General features: G+C 36.2%; 5 protein-coding genes across 5 annotated transcripts; 3 read left to right on the top strand and 2 right to left on the bottom strand.

Annotated features, from left to right (window-relative positions):
- Window positions 1-221: 221 nt before the first annotated feature.
- On the bottom strand, window positions 222-2,321 carry LOC111484781 (glycosyltransferase family 64 protein C4). Its single transcript, XM_023131377.1, has 5 exons — window positions 2,008-2,321; window positions 1,035-1,431; window positions 714-877; window positions 557-627; window positions 222-476 (listed from the first exon to the last, which is right to left on the bottom strand). Exons 1-5 carry the CDS (start codon window positions 2,196-2,198, stop codon window positions 313-315), a joined length of 987 nt encoding a protein of 328 aa, XP_022987145.1. The 5' UTR covers window positions 2,199-2,321; the 3' UTR covers window positions 222-312.
- A 2,378-nt stretch (window positions 2,322-4,699) lies between these two features.
- On the top strand, window positions 4,700-5,935 carry LOC111484797 (probable aquaporin PIP1-4). The gene is made up of 3 exons (XM_023131401.1): window positions 4,700-5,388; window positions 5,460-5,600; window positions 5,676-5,935. Exons 1-3 carry the CDS (start codon window positions 4,744-4,746, stop codon window positions 5,766-5,768), a joined length of 879 nt encoding a protein of 292 aa, XP_022987169.1. The 5' UTR covers window positions 4,700-4,743; the 3' UTR covers window positions 5,769-5,935.
- A 1,011-nt stretch (window positions 5,936-6,946) lies between these two features.
- LOC111487225 (probable aquaporin PIP1-4) lies at window positions 6,947-8,242 on the bottom strand. The gene is made up of 3 exons (XM_023134555.1): window positions 7,547-8,242; window positions 7,335-7,475; window positions 6,947-7,259 (listed from the first exon to the last, which is right to left on the bottom strand). The coding sequence occupies exons 1-3, from the start codon at window positions 8,189-8,191 to the stop codon at window positions 7,167-7,169; spliced, it is 879 nt and encodes a 292-aa protein (XP_022990323.1). The 5' UTR covers window positions 8,192-8,242; the 3' UTR covers window positions 6,947-7,166.
- A 1,315-nt stretch (window positions 8,243-9,557) lies between these two features.
- Window positions 9,558-10,845, top strand: LOC111485655 (probable aquaporin PIP1-4). Its single transcript, XM_023132638.1, has 3 exons — window positions 9,558-10,272; window positions 10,344-10,484; window positions 10,560-10,845. The coding sequence occupies exons 1-3, from the start codon at window positions 9,628-9,630 to the stop codon at window positions 10,650-10,652; spliced, it is 879 nt and encodes a 292-aa protein (XP_022988406.1). The 5' UTR covers window positions 9,558-9,627; the 3' UTR covers window positions 10,653-10,845.
- A 1,452-nt stretch (window positions 10,846-12,297) lies between these two features.
- LOC111485838 (peroxisomal nicotinamide adenine dinucleotide carrier) lies at window positions 12,298-17,171 on the top strand. Its single transcript, XM_023132877.1, has 11 exons — window positions 12,298-12,562; window positions 12,640-12,717; window positions 12,884-12,958; window positions 13,817-13,947; window positions 14,401-14,455; window positions 15,011-15,121; window positions 15,817-15,885; window positions 15,957-16,061; window positions 16,192-16,260; window positions 16,458-16,512; window positions 16,702-17,171. The coding sequence occupies exons 1-11, from the start codon at window positions 12,482-12,484 to the stop codon at window positions 16,893-16,895; spliced, it is 1,023 nt and encodes a 340-aa protein (XP_022988645.1). The 5' UTR covers window positions 12,298-12,481; the 3' UTR covers window positions 16,896-17,171.
- The last annotated feature ends 425 nt before the right edge of the window (window positions 17,172-17,596 follow it).

A 17,596-nucleotide genomic window follows, 5' to 3' on the forward strand; every position in this document is an offset into this window, starting at 1 on the left:
GTACTCATTTTTTAAATGCGTATGAAATTCATGTTGGTATTCCACGTTTCAATTTGTCGATTATTTATATTTTTTTAATTGAACTAAAAACGATGTCAAAACCTAAATTTAATGCAATATGGCGTTTGAGTTAAATGACACAATATGATTAAATTATCCGTTGAAGATAAGAGGTGCTATATTTTTTGTTACTGTCTTTGGGTATCAGAGGTGCTGTATTATTGCCAAAAAATGAGATGGATTAAAACTGCTAGAATCGAATTACAAAGTAGACGTATATTATGAATGGCATATTGGAACGGATGGATGATTTTACCAAAACCAAAGGTGACGGCCATCAACAGCCTTGACAGTTGAAGGTACCAAAGGCATCATTCCTCCATATTCTTCAACAAACGTGTTCACGCATTTGCCTCTTCTTTCGCTATGACCTCCTAAGCTACTAATTCCACCCGAACCTATTTCATAAATCCTGCCTGCAGCCAGATCCACCCAATAAAAATCACCAACAAAACCTGCGTATATATTAATTCAAATGTGATGATTTCCTTCATACCTTTGACCCATACAGGAGGTGCACCACTCACATTAGCAACAACAAAAGACATTGCAATGTCTTCACAGTTCCTGCAACATACAAATTCAAGCCTGTGAATGACAACTTTGGCAAAAGAAAGTGGAAAATGCATTTAAAGGAATAGGGGAAAAGGAACCTGTTTTTGGTAACATAATTTCTGATTGAAGCAGGCATGTGGTGAGTGTAAATACCCAAATACTTCGAGTGGAAAAAAGCAGCTTTTGAAAGCACCATACTGTAGGTACCAGTCCACCATACTGACCACCATCCTCCATATATGTATCTCCCCATTTCTTCCTTCTGCATTACCAATCAACAACATTAACCAAAGCATTTCAACTTTTTAATCCTATTTTCATACTTCTTAATTATTTCTGCATACTTCATCCGCTTTACCCACCAACACTTGCACCTAAAAACATCGAGAACATGATGCAGCAAGATGGAATTAACATACCGCCTGATCAATCCAATGCATGCGGGGCACAAAGCCAACCATAGTCTCAGACGCGCTTTGCCAAACAGTAAAGGCAAACTCCAGCGTAGAACAAGCAAATATAACATCATCATCCACAGAAAAAATGGCGTCTGTGTTTAAATCCTTTATTTCCTTAAACCTATTGTTCAGGCTGTCCTCTTCATTCATTTCAAATCTCAACTTGATCTCTCGATCGTTTCGGGAATTCTCCTTCACCGTCCTCTGTAGAAACGCTACTAAGGAATCAGGAGGAGGATCGGGTTCACTCCATACAATATGAATCGACTCAACTCCCATACAAGTCGTGTAGTGAGATACGGACTGCTTCAGAAGATCATGCCGCTTCCATGTGTTCATTAGAATCGCATAACGTTTCCTACAATTCCATGTTCACACAATAACTCATTGCTAATCCATGTCTACAAATTGTTCAATACTACACGATCAAACATTAAATCTGTATGGAGAACCATAGTTCCAATTTAAGGTTTGTTTAGACAGTAAATTTCATTTTTGTTGGATTCAATATGCCTTCAATCGTTAGTAAATTATTTTCATTGATTCAAAAATAGCGACTAGTATGAAATGAAACATTAGATTTATTTTAAATCTTTTCAAATGACTTTGAAAATTAAAAAGATCTTGGAATGATTTAATCATTTTAATAATAAGTCTTAAGTATGCTCCATAAATAACACTAAAAGGAACAAAAATCTTTGAAAAAAGTTGACTGAAAACAAGAACAATTTTAAAAATCGGATTACCGTAACCGACAACTAATTTGATTTTGAGAATCTTGATTTTCATCCAAACATACACAAACGCACCAAGATCAAGAAATCCTAACTACCTCACGTAACGACATAACAAAGAGGCAAAAAATTCGTGACCGAAAAATGAACATAATTAAAATGGCGGGAGAAAGAAAAAACAAAAATAAGAAAATTCAAACCGCGGCGTAGAGTAACGGAGCGCCGTAGCGCCGTCGTCGGAGGTCCATCCCATGAGATTGGAGGCGCGGGTGGCGAAGAGGACAAAAGCGAGTACAATGCAACAACACAGAAGATGCTTGATCTTGATCGTGACGGCGATTTGCCGGAGCCGCTGGATCATAATCGGACGTCGTAAAGAGCTCCCTCTCATTCCGGCGAAACTCAACTCCGATACTTCCGGCGTTCCGGCCGCCGTTCGCCGATTTCGTTCGAAAATCCGATGAGGCGAAACTGAATGAAGAGCGATTGTTATCGATGACGGGTGTGGAAATGTATTGCGAAAGGTAAAAAGTGGACGTAATTGTAATTGCTACGGTATAATGGTGGAATATATAATACAAATGTTCGATCCCTTTTTAATATTAGTACAAATATTGTAATATTAATATTTTCATTTTATTTTTTTTATTCTCTTTTTGAGATGACAAATTATTTATTATACTCTAGATTTCAAAATATGTTAATTAGGGTGGATAAACTTGAGATTACTATATTTAAATGCTTATTAATGTAGGATAAAAATAAACATGTGTAGCAATTAATTATTACTTATTTAGTTTAACTAAAAGGGTCTGTCAACTTTTTATCAAACCTTTTCTTTTCTTTTCCGATTGATATTATTATTACTAGTTTATTAATCATTGCATTTGTATAAAAAATTATGTAATTTAATCTATATTCCATTACCATTATATTTGTTGAGACTTTCTAAAACCCTTATGACTGGCTTGCCAACTATTTATTTTTCTGGAGAGTAATTGGTAAGCAAATATAAAATTAAAAGAAAAAAAAAAGATTTAGAACTGGAATGTCGGCCCAAATTCTAACACCGTGCAGTTTGATTGGGCTTTAATTTGGGCCTCCAAATCAGATGCAAATCTTCCTACAAACAAACCGAAAATTTAATGTTGCATTTTGAAAATAGCAAAAAGTAATTTTTAATATTAAAATATAATTAATAAATTATTAAAAAAAAAAAACCCACTCATAAAATGTAATTTAATATTAGACTTTAGTTATCGTAACAAAGGTGAAAATAAAATATTTTTTTGACCCATCCGAACCCAACCAAAAAATAGAAGACTGGAATTGAGAATTCTCTACATTTAAAATTAGTACGTATCACTTTTTCTAGGCGGGTAATCTCATGCGTACTCTGCTTTCTACATGATGCTAGTTAATACACGAGGGGCACGCTAGTAAAATATTTAATTTTTAAAAATTATGATAATTAAAAGACACGACTGAATATTAAAATGTAATATTCTTCTAATAAGCTCACCAATTTATCCAAATACCGAAAAGAAAATATTCAAATAGACTCCCTGTGTGGTGAATGATAATGTGATTTAAGAAAGGATGGTGGGACCTTGGATGGGACCCACACCATCATGTGAATGCCAGGTAATCTTTTAATCAAATACATGGCTGAAAGAAGAGAGGCGGTTGGAACGTAAAAAAGTAAGGTTGTCGCATACTGAATTTCGAATCTTTATCTTTAAATTAATGTTTTAATTTTAATCACTTGATAATGATTTTGTAACGAATTCACAATTTGTTTAATATATATTAATTAATCTAACTTATCCAATCATTCACTAATCTATAAACAATTGTTCTTTTTCTTTATTTTTTTTAATGCATTATTAGAGAATTAAAAATTCCCTTTTTTAAAAAACTCGGAAAAAATTGTTGCTTACAGGGAATTTAATACTATAAAATACAGGTTCAGTTTCTAAAATTTAAAATTGAATTAACAGCAAATTAAACCTTTAGCCCACAATCTGAAAATTTTTAATTTGGACTCCATCCATTATTGAATTTTGAGAAGAGTAGGGAAAGGGCACAGTTGTCAATAATAATTTAAAGAAGGGTTCGAATGGTGCGTAGACATGCGTATATTCCGACAGGTGGCAATACCACGGCCAGCTCATCACACCAAAATTACGGGCTGTTTTTTTTTCCCGAAGTAGATTGCAATCATGCAATGCCCTCAAAATACTGTATTTCTTTTGAAAATAAATATAGGTGACGTTATATTTTATTGTTTATTTAAATATAAAATTTATTTCTGTGGTGGATTTTAGTTACAATAGTCAATAGTAAACGTGTTAAATTGGAAATGTCAGGAAGCTCGTATTATGAGATTGATTTTTATTTTAGTTGAAATTTATTAGAGTGACACGTGTTATTTGTATTCACGAGGAATTAAATTTGTAATTGAAAGTAAATATGTATTTAAGAGATAATTATGAGTTAGACGAAGTTTGTGTTTCTCCAAGCTTCTTAGTCGTTGTCAACAGACATGAAAATCAAAGGAGGGATTTCATCCGCCTCCCCACCAAAAACGGTCGGTCACCGGAAGCGGCGTTATAGACTTTACAGTCCCCAGTACTACTGTCTTATATCATTCTGCCACGTGTCCCAATCCTTCTTCCCGCCCAAACCGCCCATCATTTTTTTTTTTTTTTTTTTTTTTTTTTTTTTTTTTTTTTTTTATTTAACCTTCCACATTTTATAAATGACTAAATATAATCGAGATTACTAAAAAACCCCTCCTCGGCCCCACCATATTCTTCCCATTTCCAGCTACCGTTTTCAGAAACCAAATAATTTACATTGCACTCTATATATATAACCCACCACTCCCCGATCTGTATTATCGTCTTCAAACGCAGAGGAGAGAAGAAGTAGAAATGGAGGGAAAGGAGGAGGATGTCCGATTGGGAGCCAACAAGTTCACTGAGAGGCAGCCGATTGGGACTGCGGCGCAGAGCCAAGACGACGGCAAGGACTATAAGGAGCCTCCGCCGGCACCTCTGTTTGAGCCGGGGGAGCTCACTTCATGGTCCTTCTACAGAGCCGGAATAGCCGAGTTTTTCGCCACTTTCCTCTTCCTCTACATCACCGTTTTGACCGTCATGGGCGTCGTTCGCTCCAATGAAGCCAACGGCAACACTTGTAAGACCGTAGGGATCCAGGGGATCGCTTGGGCTTTCGGCGGTATGATTTTTGCTCTGGTTTACTGTACTGCTGGAATCTCCGGTGGCCACATTAACCCGGCGGTGACTTTCGGGCTGTTTCTGGCGAGGAAGCTATCCTTGACCAGGGCGATTTTCTACATGGTGATGCAGTGTCTTGGTGCCATCTGCGGTGCCGGCGTGGTAAAGGGGTTCCAACCCAAGCCCTACGACAGGCTCGGCGGTGGAGCTAACATGGTGAGCAAGGGGTACACCAAAGGGGACGGCCTTGGCGCTGAGATTGTGGGCACATTTATCCTTGTTTACACCGTCTTCTCCGCCACTGACGCCAAACGTAGCGCCAGAGACTCGCATGTTCCAGTAAGTAGACAAAATTAAAACACTCTGTACTTAATTATTTATAAGAACTAAACCGAAATGTTTATGAACAGATTTTGGCACCGCTACCAATTGGGTTCGCAGTGTTCCTAGTCCACTTGGCCACCATCCCGATCACCGGCACCGGCATCAACCCAGCTCGGAGTTTGGGAGCCGCCATCATCTACAACAACGAGAAAGCCTGGGATGACCACGTGAGTTTGTTAATCTTAATTTCATAACCTTAGTCTTAATCTTGATCCTTAACCTCATTATTTGGTTAATTGCAGTGGATTTTCTGGGTGGGACCCTTCATCGGAGCAGCATTGGCAGCTTTATACCATCAAGTGGTGATCAGGGCCATTCCCTTCAAGTCCAAGTGAACATCCAATAATTTGGAATCCAATGTTTGAATTTGATGAATCTGTCTGCATCATTTGTATGAAATCAAGTGTTAATTCAACGGAGTGAGTGTTCGTAATTTGTTTTTTAGATGGGTGATGTATAAATTTGTTCGATCTTTAATAAATGGGTTGTTTTTTCCTTTTTATTTCTGTTTTATGATGATGAACAGAAATATAAAACAACAATAAGAAGGCACCAAAAATCTAGTTTAAAATCAACTTTTAATAGTACTTGCATTATTTGAGGAAAGGGAAAAAAAGGGCCAAGTTGTGACTTTTTTTTCTTTTTCCTTTTCTTTTTTTCGTAATAAATACGGCAAAAATATTATTATTTCCTACACCGGCTGTAATTTGTTTTTAATATAATAAATTTCTTTTGGGTTATTTGTGAAGCCATTGAGAGATGGACAACAAGATTTATGATCCTTTAAATATTGGAGAATAAAATAAATTAAATATTTGCTTTAAAATTATAAAGAAAATGGGTAGTTCAACATAAATCGGTTTTTATTTCTTTTATTTGTTGAAATAGAATTACTTGAATTGTGTTTGATTAAAAAACAGGATGGTCGGCCGATGATAACTTATGTTATCCACCACAAGCAACGCATTTAGTATAATAATCAAGGTGATGAGGTAGTGGCGTCTTTATTTTTAATATTGATAGTTAATTAATTAATTAATTACATGCAATATTTTATTATTATTATTATTTTGAAGTAGGTTGTGAGCTATCAATATTAAAAATAATATATTTAATGCCTACCTCTCTATTCTCGTCCCCATCCCTATCCCCGCCAATTTTCCACCCCATCCCCACTTATTTTCATATAATAATAAATAAATATTTATTTATTTTAAATTAATATAAATCAAAATTTTAAATTTTGTTTTGTAAATTTTAAGAAGGTTGTTGAAAGCCTATACTGTGATATTGAAATTTTCTTTTTTAAAATTGTATAATTATCGTAGCATAAACGGTCACGTTAGTAAGAATTCAATCCTTAATTGGTTACGGTCACGTTAGTAAGAATTCAATCCTTAATTGGTTATCTCCATAACTTTTTTCCTTTTATACTTGTGTTTATCATGTTTATAATCTATTGTTACAAAAGAGAGGGAAAAAAAAACCCCTTTTTTTGGACGAAAATTTTTACATCGCCCATCACAAATAAATGTATGGACATTTAATTCATTACATTAACACTTAATTTGATACAAAAGAGGCAACAATATAATAAGAGCGTAGAGAGGTAGGCATATTTAAGATTGGAACTGTTAGTCGGATATGAAATTGGATAATAGGGATTTGGATTTTGTTTTTTCTCACGATGAATACTGAATAGAACACGAGCATTAATTATAGTGTGAAGATATTCACTTGGATTTAAAGGGAATGGCTCTGATCACCACTTGATGGTATAAAGCTGCCAATGCTGCGCCGATGAATGGTCCCACCCAGAAAATCCACTGCAATTAACCAAATAATGAGGTTAAGGATCAAGATTAAGACTAAGATTATGAAATTAAGATTATCAAACTCACGTGGTCATCCCAGGCTTTCTCGTTGTTGTAGATGATGGCGGCTCCCAAACTCCGGGCAGGGTTAATGCCGGTGCCGGTGATCGGGATGGTGGCCAAGTGGACTAGGAACACTGCGAACCCAATTGGTAGCGGCGCCAAAATCTGTTCATAAACATTTCGGTTTAGTTCTTATAAATGGTTAAGTACAGAGTGTTTTAATTTTGTTCACTTACTGGAACATGAGAGTCTCTGGCGCTACGTTTGGCGTCAGTGGCGGAGAAGACGGTGTAAACAAGGATAAATGTGCCCACAATCTCAGCGCCAAGGCCGTCCCCTTTGGTGTACCCCTTGCTCACCATGTTAGCTCCACCGCCGAGCCTGTTGTAGGGATTGGGTTGGAATCCCTTCACCACACCGGCCCCGCAGATGGCTCCTAGGCACTGCATCACCATGTAGAAAATCGCTCTTGTCAACGACAGCTTCCTCGCCAGAAATAGCCCGAAAGTCACCGCCGGGTTAATGTGGCCACCGGAGATTCCAGCAGTACAGTAAACCAGAGCAAAAATCATACCACCAAAAGCCCAAGCAATCCCCTGAATCCCGACAGTCTTACAGGTATTGCCGTTGATTTCGTTGGACCGGACGACGCCCATGACAGTCAAAACAGTGATGTAGAGGAAGAGGAAAGTGGCGAAAAACTCGGCAATTCCGGCTCTGTAGAAGGACCATGAAGTGAGCTCGTCCGGCTCGAACAGAGGCGCCGGCGGAGGCTCTTGGTAGTCCTTGCCGTCGTCTTGGCTCTGTGCTGCTGTCCCAATCGGCTGCCTCTCAGTGAATCTGTTGGCTCCCAATCGGACATCTTCCTCCTTTCCCTCCATTATTATTGAGATCACTTCTTTAAACTCTCTGTTTCTAATGCAATTGAAAACCGAAGATGGTAATTACAGAGAAGCGAGCGCGAAGTTATATAGCCAAGGGGTTTAATTATTTACTATTTTGTTTTATAATTTGTCGCCGACTAAATGTTTTGGGGATTTTATAAAACGTGGAGGTTAAAATAATGGGTCCAGGTCGGTTTGGACGGGGAAATAGGATTGTTCCACGTGGCAAAATATTTTTAATGACGTTAATTTTATACAACAAGACTGGGGTCTCTTTCTGCACGTGCGTAGTCTATAGACAATAATGCGGCTTCCGGTGACCGACCGTTCATGGTGGGGACTTGGGCGGCACAAGAAATTGAAATACCTCGGGTGATTATGATGTCCATACAAAGGATATCATTTAAAAATAGTTAAAATCACTGAATTTTTTAAATGAGGAATTGGGTTAAAACTCTTTTTTGTATAGAAGGTTAAAAGAATTCGATTGTAAATCCATGGCTTAGAGTTATAGGTTTGTGCGAAGTTCTTTTTTTGTTTTTAAATAAACTCAAAATATTAGTTAAAATTATCTATTAGTGTAGTGGATTAAAATATGCATTTAATTCTTCACATTTTAGTGGGCTTACATTAAATATCCTAAAAACAAGGTATGCAAAGCAAGAACACACCATAATTTCAAAAAAAGTTCGAACAACCAATACATATTAATCAACGTCATAAAAAATTATATGGAAAATTCAAGAAGATATAGAGATAAATTCAAGGTGTAGGTCACATTTATGTGATGAGCTTGGGGCGATTGTTTGGAGAATAAAGTCAAACTGACATGAAATTAAATAATGAAACTACGGATGTTTCTCTAGAATCATCTTGCTTTCCAATTTTCGTAGCCCTAAAAGTAAACACTGTAATGCATCAAAATTCCTTTAATTTCCAACCACGGGCTCGACATTATTTTGTCCACAAACAGCTTCACCCAAACCTATCACGTAACCTCCACGTGGGTCTCCAGCCCCACAATTTCCACAATTGTCCCCATCAACCATGCCAAATTACAATCATGACCTTATTATATCATTGCATCACATGTGGCCGCCTTATGCCCCATTCTCCACTCTACTGCTCCTTGTGGCTCATCTTTTGCCACGTGGACCAATCCTTATCTGCCAAACCGACCAACAACTCCTTCTATCATTTTCCACCTATTTTACAGAAAATGGTCGGTTGTGAAAATAACAATTCTATTTCATTTTTAATAATAATAAATAAATAAAAACTTTTCTTTCTTTTAAAAAACTGGGTGGGTCCCATTAATTTCTCACTAAATTCACTTTCGTTGCTATATAAACTACCTCCTCATTTATGTCTACTATCATTAACTTAAAAAGAGCCACTGTCCTCCGCCGTGAGAAACAGAGGAGTTTACTGAAATGGAAGGGAAGGAAGAAGATGTAAGACTTGGAGCCAACAAGTTCAACGAGAGACAGCCGATCGGAACCGCGGCACAGAGTCAAGACGACGCCAAGGACTACCAGGAGCCACCGCCGGCGCCGCTTTTCGAGCCGGACGAGCTCACTTCATGGTCCTTTTACAGAGCCGGAATCGCCGAGTTTTTCGCCACTTTCCTCTTCCTCTACATCACTGTTTTGACCGTCATGGGTGTCGTTCGATCCAATGAAGCCAACGGCAACACTTGTAAGACCGTCGGGATCCAGGGGATCGCTTGGGCTTTTGGCGGTATGATTTTTGCTCTGGTTTACTGTACCGCTGGAATCTCCGGTGGGCACATTAACCCGGCGGTGACTTTCGGGCTGTTTCTGGCGAGGAAGCTGTCGTTGACAAGAGCAATTTTCTACATGGTAATGCAGTGCCTAGGAGCCATCTGCGGGGCCGGTGTGGTGAAGGGATTCCAACCCAATCCCTACAACAGGCTCGGCGGTGGAGCTAACATGGTGAGCAAGGGGTACACCAAAGGGGACGGCCTTGGCGCTGAGATTGTGGGCACATTTATCCTTGTTTACACCGTCTTCTCCGCCACTGACGCCAAACGTAGCGCCAGAGACTCTCATGTTCCAGTAAGTGAACAAAATTAAAACACTCTGTACTTAACCATTTATAAGAACTAAACCAAAATGTTTATGAACAGATTTTGGCGCCGCTACCAATTGGGTTCGCAGTGTTCCTAGTCCACTTGGCCACCATCCCGATCACCGGCACCGGCATTAACCCTGCCCGGAGTTTGGGAGCCGCCATCATCTACAACAACGAGAAAGCCTGGGATGACCACGTGAGTTTGATAATCTTAATTTCATAATCTTAGTCTTAATCTTGATCCTTAACCTCATTATTTGGTTAATTGCAGTGGATTTTCTGGGTGGGACCATTCATCGGCGCTGCTCTAGCCGCCCTGTACCACCAAGTTGTGATCAGAGCCATCCCATTCAAGTCCAAGTGAAATCTCATCAAATCATGATAAATCAATCACAGCCGTCCGATGCCCGAAAAAAAATTCGCATCTTTATATATTTGGCTGTTTGCCCTTTTGGCTTTTGTATTGTAATTTTCGAATTTTGTATTTTGAAATCTTATTCTGTCGCTTTAATATGTAGAATCTTCCAGTTGCGTTCCTTTATCCAAATATTTTTTCACGGATAAACCAAATGCTTAAAAAAAAAAAGAAAACAAATTAATATTACCATTTAATCCTTCAACTTTAACATCTAAATTTTTATTTAAATATAAAATAAGGATAGTCGATATTAAATTGTTATATATTTAAAAGATATAAACTAAATTATAATTGTAACTTTAATAAATTTTGGGAAGCAATAATGTTTTTTAACCTATTAAAATTTTAAGGAGTAGAAAAAAATTATACTTACCAAATTCTAATTTCTCCATCTAATGCTTGAAATGAGTATTAACTTCCCGACCTAATTATGTTACAAACATAGAATTGGAACTTGTGTTTTAAATCACAAAATAATTGGGTGTTAAATATCAACAATAAGAATATTGATTTAATTAGATAATTTTAAGGTAAGATTTTAATGGTATTGGATTGAGCTTGGAATATAAATAAAATATCTCCTTATTTAACCAACAAATAAATCATACCAAAAATGATGAATATTCATTATGTGAAAAGACAACTCTAGAGCCTTTGTTGTCAACCCCACTTCCTTCCATCTCTATCGCTCGAGCGGTGGCAAAGAGGATATTGGGGTGCAATATTGTGATTAATTTTAAAATAAAAAAAAATGGAAAAATGAGAATGGATAATTTATCCTTCTTCTTTTTTTTTTTTTATAATTGCAATCACAAAACATGTTAATTTATTATTATAGAAAATTATGGACCACATGGGCCAATGATTCAAGGCCCGACGCTGGGATGGGCTGTCTTAGGTCCAGGAGGCTGGCCCATTCTTTGTGTTTTGTATATTTGAACTTATATTTTCTTTTCAATTTTGTTTTAATCTTTTATCTTCGGTTACAAATTTAATTCATTTTATCTCGTATTTTATTTATGACCAAAACCAAACTTTAAAATATTATATTTCTCCTTTTGTTTGGCTTTGAGACTTAAACAACGATGTTTTATTTTTTGGCTACTCCGTTAAAGATTATGTAATAAATGTGTAACTTAACTATAATTACAAAGTACATTTATTATCGTGGTAGTCAAAATACAGGCAAATAATATGTTTATAGTTGATATGGTATTTAGTGGATAAGTAGCTAGTTTGTAAATATTTACAAATGATTATTTAATTTTGTTTTTTAAACTTCTACTTTCAACGTAGTAAGAAGTTGGACCAACGACGTTGACTTTGTATTGAACATATAAAAAGAAATTAACAAATTGTTAATTTGTTATTTACTTATATACCCTCATGTCTTCGTGTAAACTCCCCATTTTCTAAATACTATTTTAATATCTAAATTACATTTACAATAACAAATTAACAATAAAATGAATTTATCTTTTTATCTTTGAACTCAACACGTGCAAATGAGACTCACAATATAGTGTTTCAATAGGTTGAATTGATTTATTAATGAGATTAAAAAAAAAAATTCAGTAAAAATATTGGTAAAAAAATTTCATCGAAAATGTTGCGTACTTTCCCACTCTTCAAGTCGTCAGGGTTTTCCAGATAGCGAACGTCATCGAAATGTATCTTTTGGGATGAATGCTCCGGTGCAGTTTCCCGGCAAACTAACAGGGCTTTTGCTTCAATTTCTAACTTCAGTTTCTCTTTTTGGGTTTTAGTGGGAAAGTATGTCGGACGCGTTGATCAATGGATTGGCCGGAGCTGGAGGAGGAATCATTGCTCAGCTCATCACATACCCTCTTCAGACTGTAAATTCTTCGACTATATTTCCGGGTTTATTGTGCTTAAATTCGCTGATTCGACAGGTGTTTGGTTTGTTCTGCAGGTGAATACTCGTCAGCAAACAGAGCGCGGCGTGAAGAAGGAAAAGAGGAAACCTGGAACGTTTCAACAGATGTGTCAGGTGCTCTCAATTTTGTTCTTCAAAACCTAATTTCCTACAATTTTTGGGATTCTGTTCTTGTTGGAAAACTTTGCGCGGCTTATTTCCGAAATTCAGTTGACCACTTTCAGTATAAATGTTTGCCTGATGGATAGGGAAATGACCTCTTTGGTTGATTCGTGAATAGGTTGTAAAACATGAAGGATGGGACCGGCTCTACGGTGGCTTGGGGCCGTCTCTGGTTGGTACGGCTGCATCTCAGGTGAGACCCCCATTTGAACTCGGTCTAGTTCATATTATTTTATCACGCTTTCAAATTTCAACGTCAAATTTGTCTTAGCTACGGTGTTACTGCGAGAGTGAGGCTCGTTTATTAATATCTGATCTTTGTTAAAATTAGAAAATGCAATTCGCTTTCTTCCTTTCACTAGATATGTATATAGAAAGTATCTGAGCTCAAGGATAAAGAATTAGAGGAAGAGAACTTACAATCTGGTTTGTATATGTATAGAAGGTAATAACGGAAGTTTTTACACATCCAATTGACAATGAGAGGAGTAACCCATGATCTTATAAAGATTATGAAATCTCTTCATCTTTCTGACCTGGGATCCTCAACATGTCCCCTCAAAATGGTGCCTCTTTGGCTCCACCATTCTTAGGTCAGATCCCAATTTCTCGGACTGAATACTTGTTTCGGCTTTGTGGGTTTTGATCTATATTAGAGAAACATGAGGTTCCATTTTAAAACCAATTAGCGACTGAGAGGAGTATCCATGTATATTGTAATGTTTGTGAGGTCTCTTCATGGGATCCTCAATAGTCCATTGTTAGTGATGAGTTACATAGAAATGGCTGAATGTCAACTTTTGTGGCTTGTTACTAATTCTAGCAAGATAAGACTAAAGTGATATATGTCAAGCTTTTCTGATGTCTCCACTTTATTCTTTTCAAAAAAATAAAAAGAAACTGTTTTCCTCTGGAGCTATAATGTTACATGTACCTTTTTGGCTCCAATAAAAGATTTTTATTTGAACTTCTACATAAGTTTGTATGTTTTTCTTTTTAAATATAGATTCATGGTATCTTACATTTGAACAAAATTTTGTTCTTGGTACAGGGTGTTTACTATTATTTCTACCAAATATTCAGGAGCAAGGCTGAAGCTGCTTCTCTTGAACAAACGAAGGCAGGGATTGGAGATGGATCTGTTGGGATGCTTTCCTCGCTTCTGGTGGCTGCTATATCTGGGTTTGTTTATAGATTGTTTTTTTTTTTTTTTTTAGTTTCTTATTAATTGCATTTTCATAAGAAATTCCTTCATTTCAAACAAATGAAAAGGGATAAGGGTTACAAGAAAGTGGAGGAAAGGCTAATTCTATCCTTTTTTCTTCAAAAGGATTGGCATAGAGTGCACGTTTAGTTTTAAAAAATACAAACAAAAATACGAAAGAGTTCTCATCATTTCGTTTCTTTTCTTTTCTTGAGATTAAACATGGATATCTTGGGTTGCATCCTATGCATGCAGGTCTTGCTTCCAATGCATTATTTCCATTTTATTTAAATATCTACTTCAGACAGTTTAATCTTTTTCATATGCAATTAAAATAGGTCACTTATCAGAGCTACTGCCAAACCATCTGCATTATTCAGTTCTTTATTATTTCCCCTCTAATTTATCTAAAAAATATTTTCATTCTTTAGGTGTGTCAATGTACTGTTGACAAATCCCATATGGGTGGTTGTTACTCGGATGCAGGTAATAATATATCACGGAACTTTTATTTTTTTATTTTGCTTCATGAAAAAATAATTAAATTTAATTAAACCAGTGTATAAGGAGATTATTTTAGGATGTCACCCTTAAGGGTTGAGCATATTATCTAAAGCATTTTTGGATTCAACTCAGCGACTTGATGATAGCCTTGCCTTTATTTTCTTTTTATTTCCAAAAATTGGTTTTTATTCTTCTTCTTTTAGTCCCTGCTTTTGCGTTCGCGTTTTTGATGTCTTAGTCATTCAGGTTCTATGATTTATTTAATGAAATCTGGTTTAAAGAAAAAGATGGAAGAGAGAATTTTCTCTCTCTCTTGGGGGTCTAAACATTTTTTCTCCTAACAATCTTAAAGCCTTTCCTTTTTATCTGTGTATATCCAGAATGCAGGAGCTATTTACTTGATTTAACACTTATTGATGTAGACTTTCCTTAAGAGCATTGTAAACTAAACTCCAGTAGGAAGCAGTTTCATGTTGTAAATGATTTCATGGAATTTGAAAATTTTTAAATGACAAGATTTGTGTTATCATTTTTCAGACACATAGAAAAGTCTCAAAGCCGTCTCTTCCCGGTGGAGCTCCATTGACTCCACTAGATGAAACAATTCCCACAGCAGTCGGTCCTCCTTCATACAGAACCACTCATGCTGTAAGTAACAAACGCCCATGTACTAGTTCCCGTAGTAGCTATGAACTCTTTGTTGCATGAATGAAGGCAGACATGTTTTTTCTGGACTGCTGCCACAATTTCTTAGTTTCAACGATTTCTTGGTGATTAGATTATCTTTTCTCGTGTTCAGTCTGCCAGAATTGGTTTTGGATCTGGATATCCATAGTCTGTCTCTATTATCCACCTTGGTTAATAAAAGAACATACAACCCCCCTCCCCTCCTTGCTGTACCGGGCAGTTATATAAAATCTATATTTTACATTTCATTTGAGTTCTCCTTTCTACATTTAGCGAACAATTTTTTACTGACATCTTAATGGTTCGCTCAGAATGGCTGAAAAATAAGAACGTATAGCAGTTGTCCTTATGAAGTAAACCGATTGCTCAAGATTGAAGGGACTGACAGATAAGAGCCCAAACCTAAAGCAGTACTCGTTTTATATTTGTTTGGTCTGAGTTGGGAAAGAATGTCGCAAAAAAAAGTATGGATATTAAGAAATTTAGTCAGTCAGTTATCCCATTTTTTTACTTTTTATATCTTTCAGCTCTATCTTATTAGTTAACATATGTTTTTTCTCCCATTGAAGCCCTCTTTTCCTTTCATCATGATTAACAGACCTCACTCTGGATATTTGACTGAGATTTTTATTTGGAAAACGTTGTTCAATCTTCAGATTCAGGAACTTTATGAGGAAGCTGGAATCAGGGGTTTCTGGAAAGGGGTAATCCCAACGATGATCATGGTACGTGTGGGAAAGAAACTTTCGAGTTGATACATGAGGAAACACTACTAGATATTCCTTTCTTATCACAGGTTAGCAACCCTTCTATACAGTACATGCTGTATGAAACAATGTTGAACAAATTGAAGAAACGACGTGGCTTACGGAAAGATGGCAATGGAGTTACTGCACTAGAGGTAATCTTTATCCGGACCGCTATAATTCTCAAAGTGACCACATTTTGACCACGTCCAGATTTATTTGTCCACTCATAATTTGTTTTTTTAGCGTTCCATGACAAGCTAACACATTTGGCTACTTGTGCAGATATTTTTTCTTGGTGCATTGGCAAAACTTGGAGCTACTGTAGTAACCTATCCCCTTCTAGTTGTGAAGGTAAAATTTATAACCTCGTAGAAACAAAAGCTTTATGAAGAAAATGGGATTTCTTTACTTTCCTCGAAAAAAAAGTTTATATGCGTTTGCTCCATTCTTACAAATGTTGTTTCTGACAAATGTTGTTTCTGAGCTCTTGTTTATTTTTCTAGGATGCATTAGTGTAAACTATCTCATCCAAGTTATTTTCTTTGCAGTCTAGGCTTCAAGCAAAGCAAGTCGTAGCTGGCGACAAAAGACATCAGTATAAAGGTTCGGATTCTTAGGAAAAATCCAAGTTTTTATGATCATAGTATATTCCACCATTAAAACGTAGTGGGAGGGTAGAAAGTAGCTTGTTCTTTTACAGGTTTGGTTGATTTACCTTTAGATTAGCTTAAATTCTACAATTTCTCCTTACCATTTATTGAAGTCACCGATGTTCATTCATTTTTGATCCAGGCACATTTGATGCCATCATCAAAATGATCCGATACGAAGGAGTATACGGGTTTTACAAAGGAATGGGCACGAAGATCGTGCAGAGTGTTCTGGCTGCTGCTGTGTTGTTCATGGTTAAGGAAGAACTTGTCCGGAGTGCTCGATTCCTTCTCACCAAGAATGGCGTTGGCAGAGTAAAACCAAAGCCTCAGTGACTCACTCCATTACAGGTTAATAAGAAGTTATCCAAGCCTCAATTTATGTCTCTATAATTTTAATTATTATTCATCATCATCCTAGTGTAGTATTCTTATTTGAAGAAATTAATAGGAAATTTGTGTCCTAGAAAAATAGGCTTAAGCTTTGTGCTGGAAATTGTTGTTTGAAATATAACAGCAGGAACGTTCAATTCATAGTCATAAACTGGAACGGCACATGTAAGATTTTATTGTCTTTACATATTATTATACAGTTACTCTCATATTAATATATGTATGATTTCATTATATAACCCCAAATTCGAACTTTTTTTAAGGAATAAATATAAAAATAATTACAGTTTTGATCCTTACATACCATTTTTGTTCCTGATTTGATCTTACTCATATAATCTATTTCAACACTACTTTTGTCCTTCGACTTGAACTTCAGTGATGATATAGTCTCGTCTCGAGTCAAGCTAGAGCTGAAACAAAAGTTAGACATATGTGAAATATAGGTTTCGATATGTGTTTTCCGACATTATTTTAATATGTAACGATCATAATTTAAAAATTGTAATAATAATTTAGTCTTTACACTGTTGATCACTAATCAATTTATCTTTCTATTAAAGTGATATTTTTTTTAAATTCATGGGACTAAACTGTAATAATTTTGAAAATACAAAACCTTTTTTTTTTTTTTTTTTTTTTTG

This window comes from Cucurbita maxima, unplaced genomic scaffold (assembly GCF_002738345.1).
Source record: "Cucurbita maxima cultivar Rimu unplaced genomic scaffold, Cmax_1.0 Cma_Scf00001, whole genome shotgun sequence".
NCBI lineage: Eukaryota > Viridiplantae > Streptophyta > Magnoliopsida > Cucurbitales > Cucurbitaceae > Cucurbita > Cucurbita maxima.

What these genes read in the sequence shown, in the direction of transcription:
- LOC111484781 (XM_023131377.1), bottom strand. Translation starts at nt 2,198, where the DNA reads ATGAGAGGGAGCTCTTTACGACGTCCGATTATGATCCAGCGGCTCCGG. An exon ending in CTCCGTTACTCTACGCCGCG is followed by an intron (nt 1,432 to 2,007) that starts GTTTGAATTTTC and finishes ATGGAATTGTAG; the next exon opens with GAAACGTTATGCGATTCTAA. An exon ending in TGCATTGGATTGATCAGGCG is followed by an intron (nt 878 to 1,034) that starts GTATGTTAATTC and finishes TTGGTAATGCAG; the next exon opens with AAGGAAGAAATGGGGAGATA.
- LOC111485838 (XM_023132877.1), top strand. Translation starts at nt 12,482, where the DNA reads ATGTCGGACGCGTTGATCAATGGATTGGCCGGAGCTGGAGGAGGAATC. An exon ending in TTGGTACGGCTGCATCTCAG is followed by an intron (nt 12,959 to 13,816) that starts GTGAGACCCCCA and finishes TTCTTGGTACAG; the next exon opens with GGTGTTTACTATTATTTCTA. An exon ending in CATACAGAACCACTCATGCT is followed by an intron (nt 15,122 to 15,816) that starts GTAAGTAACAAA and finishes TTCAATCTTCAG; the next exon opens with ATTCAGGAACTTTATGAGGA.
- LOC111484797 (XM_023131401.1), top strand. Translation starts at nt 4,744, where the DNA reads ATGGAGGGAAAGGAGGAGGATGTCCGATTGGGAGCCAACAAGTTCACT. An exon ending in CCAGAGACTCGCATGTTCCA is followed by an intron (nt 5,389 to 5,459) that starts GTAAGTAGACAA and finishes GTTTATGAACAG; the next exon opens with ATTTTGGCACCGCTACCAAT. An exon ending in AGAAAGCCTGGGATGACCAC is followed by an intron (nt 5,601 to 5,675) that starts GTGAGTTTGTTA and finishes GGTTAATTGCAG; the next exon opens with TGGATTTTCTGGGTGGGACC.
- LOC111487225 (XM_023134555.1), bottom strand. Translation starts at nt 8,191, where the DNA reads ATGGAGGGAAAGGAGGAAGATGTCCGATTGGGAGCCAACAGATTCACT. An exon ending in CCAGAGACTCTCATGTTCCA is followed by an intron (nt 7,476 to 7,546) that starts GTAAGTGAACAA and finishes GTTTATGAACAG; the next exon opens with ATTTTGGCGCCGCTACCAAT. An exon ending in AGAAAGCCTGGGATGACCAC is followed by an intron (nt 7,260 to 7,334) that starts GTGAGTTTGATA and finishes GGTTAATTGCAG; the next exon opens with TGGATTTTCTGGGTGGGACC.
- LOC111485655 (XM_023132638.1), top strand. Translation starts at nt 9,628, where the DNA reads ATGGAAGGGAAGGAAGAAGATGTAAGACTTGGAGCCAACAAGTTCAAC. An exon ending in CCAGAGACTCTCATGTTCCA is followed by an intron (nt 10,273 to 10,343) that starts GTAAGTGAACAA and finishes GTTTATGAACAG; the next exon opens with ATTTTGGCGCCGCTACCAAT. An exon ending in AGAAAGCCTGGGATGACCAC is followed by an intron (nt 10,485 to 10,559) that starts GTGAGTTTGATA and finishes GGTTAATTGCAG; the next exon opens with TGGATTTTCTGGGTGGGACC.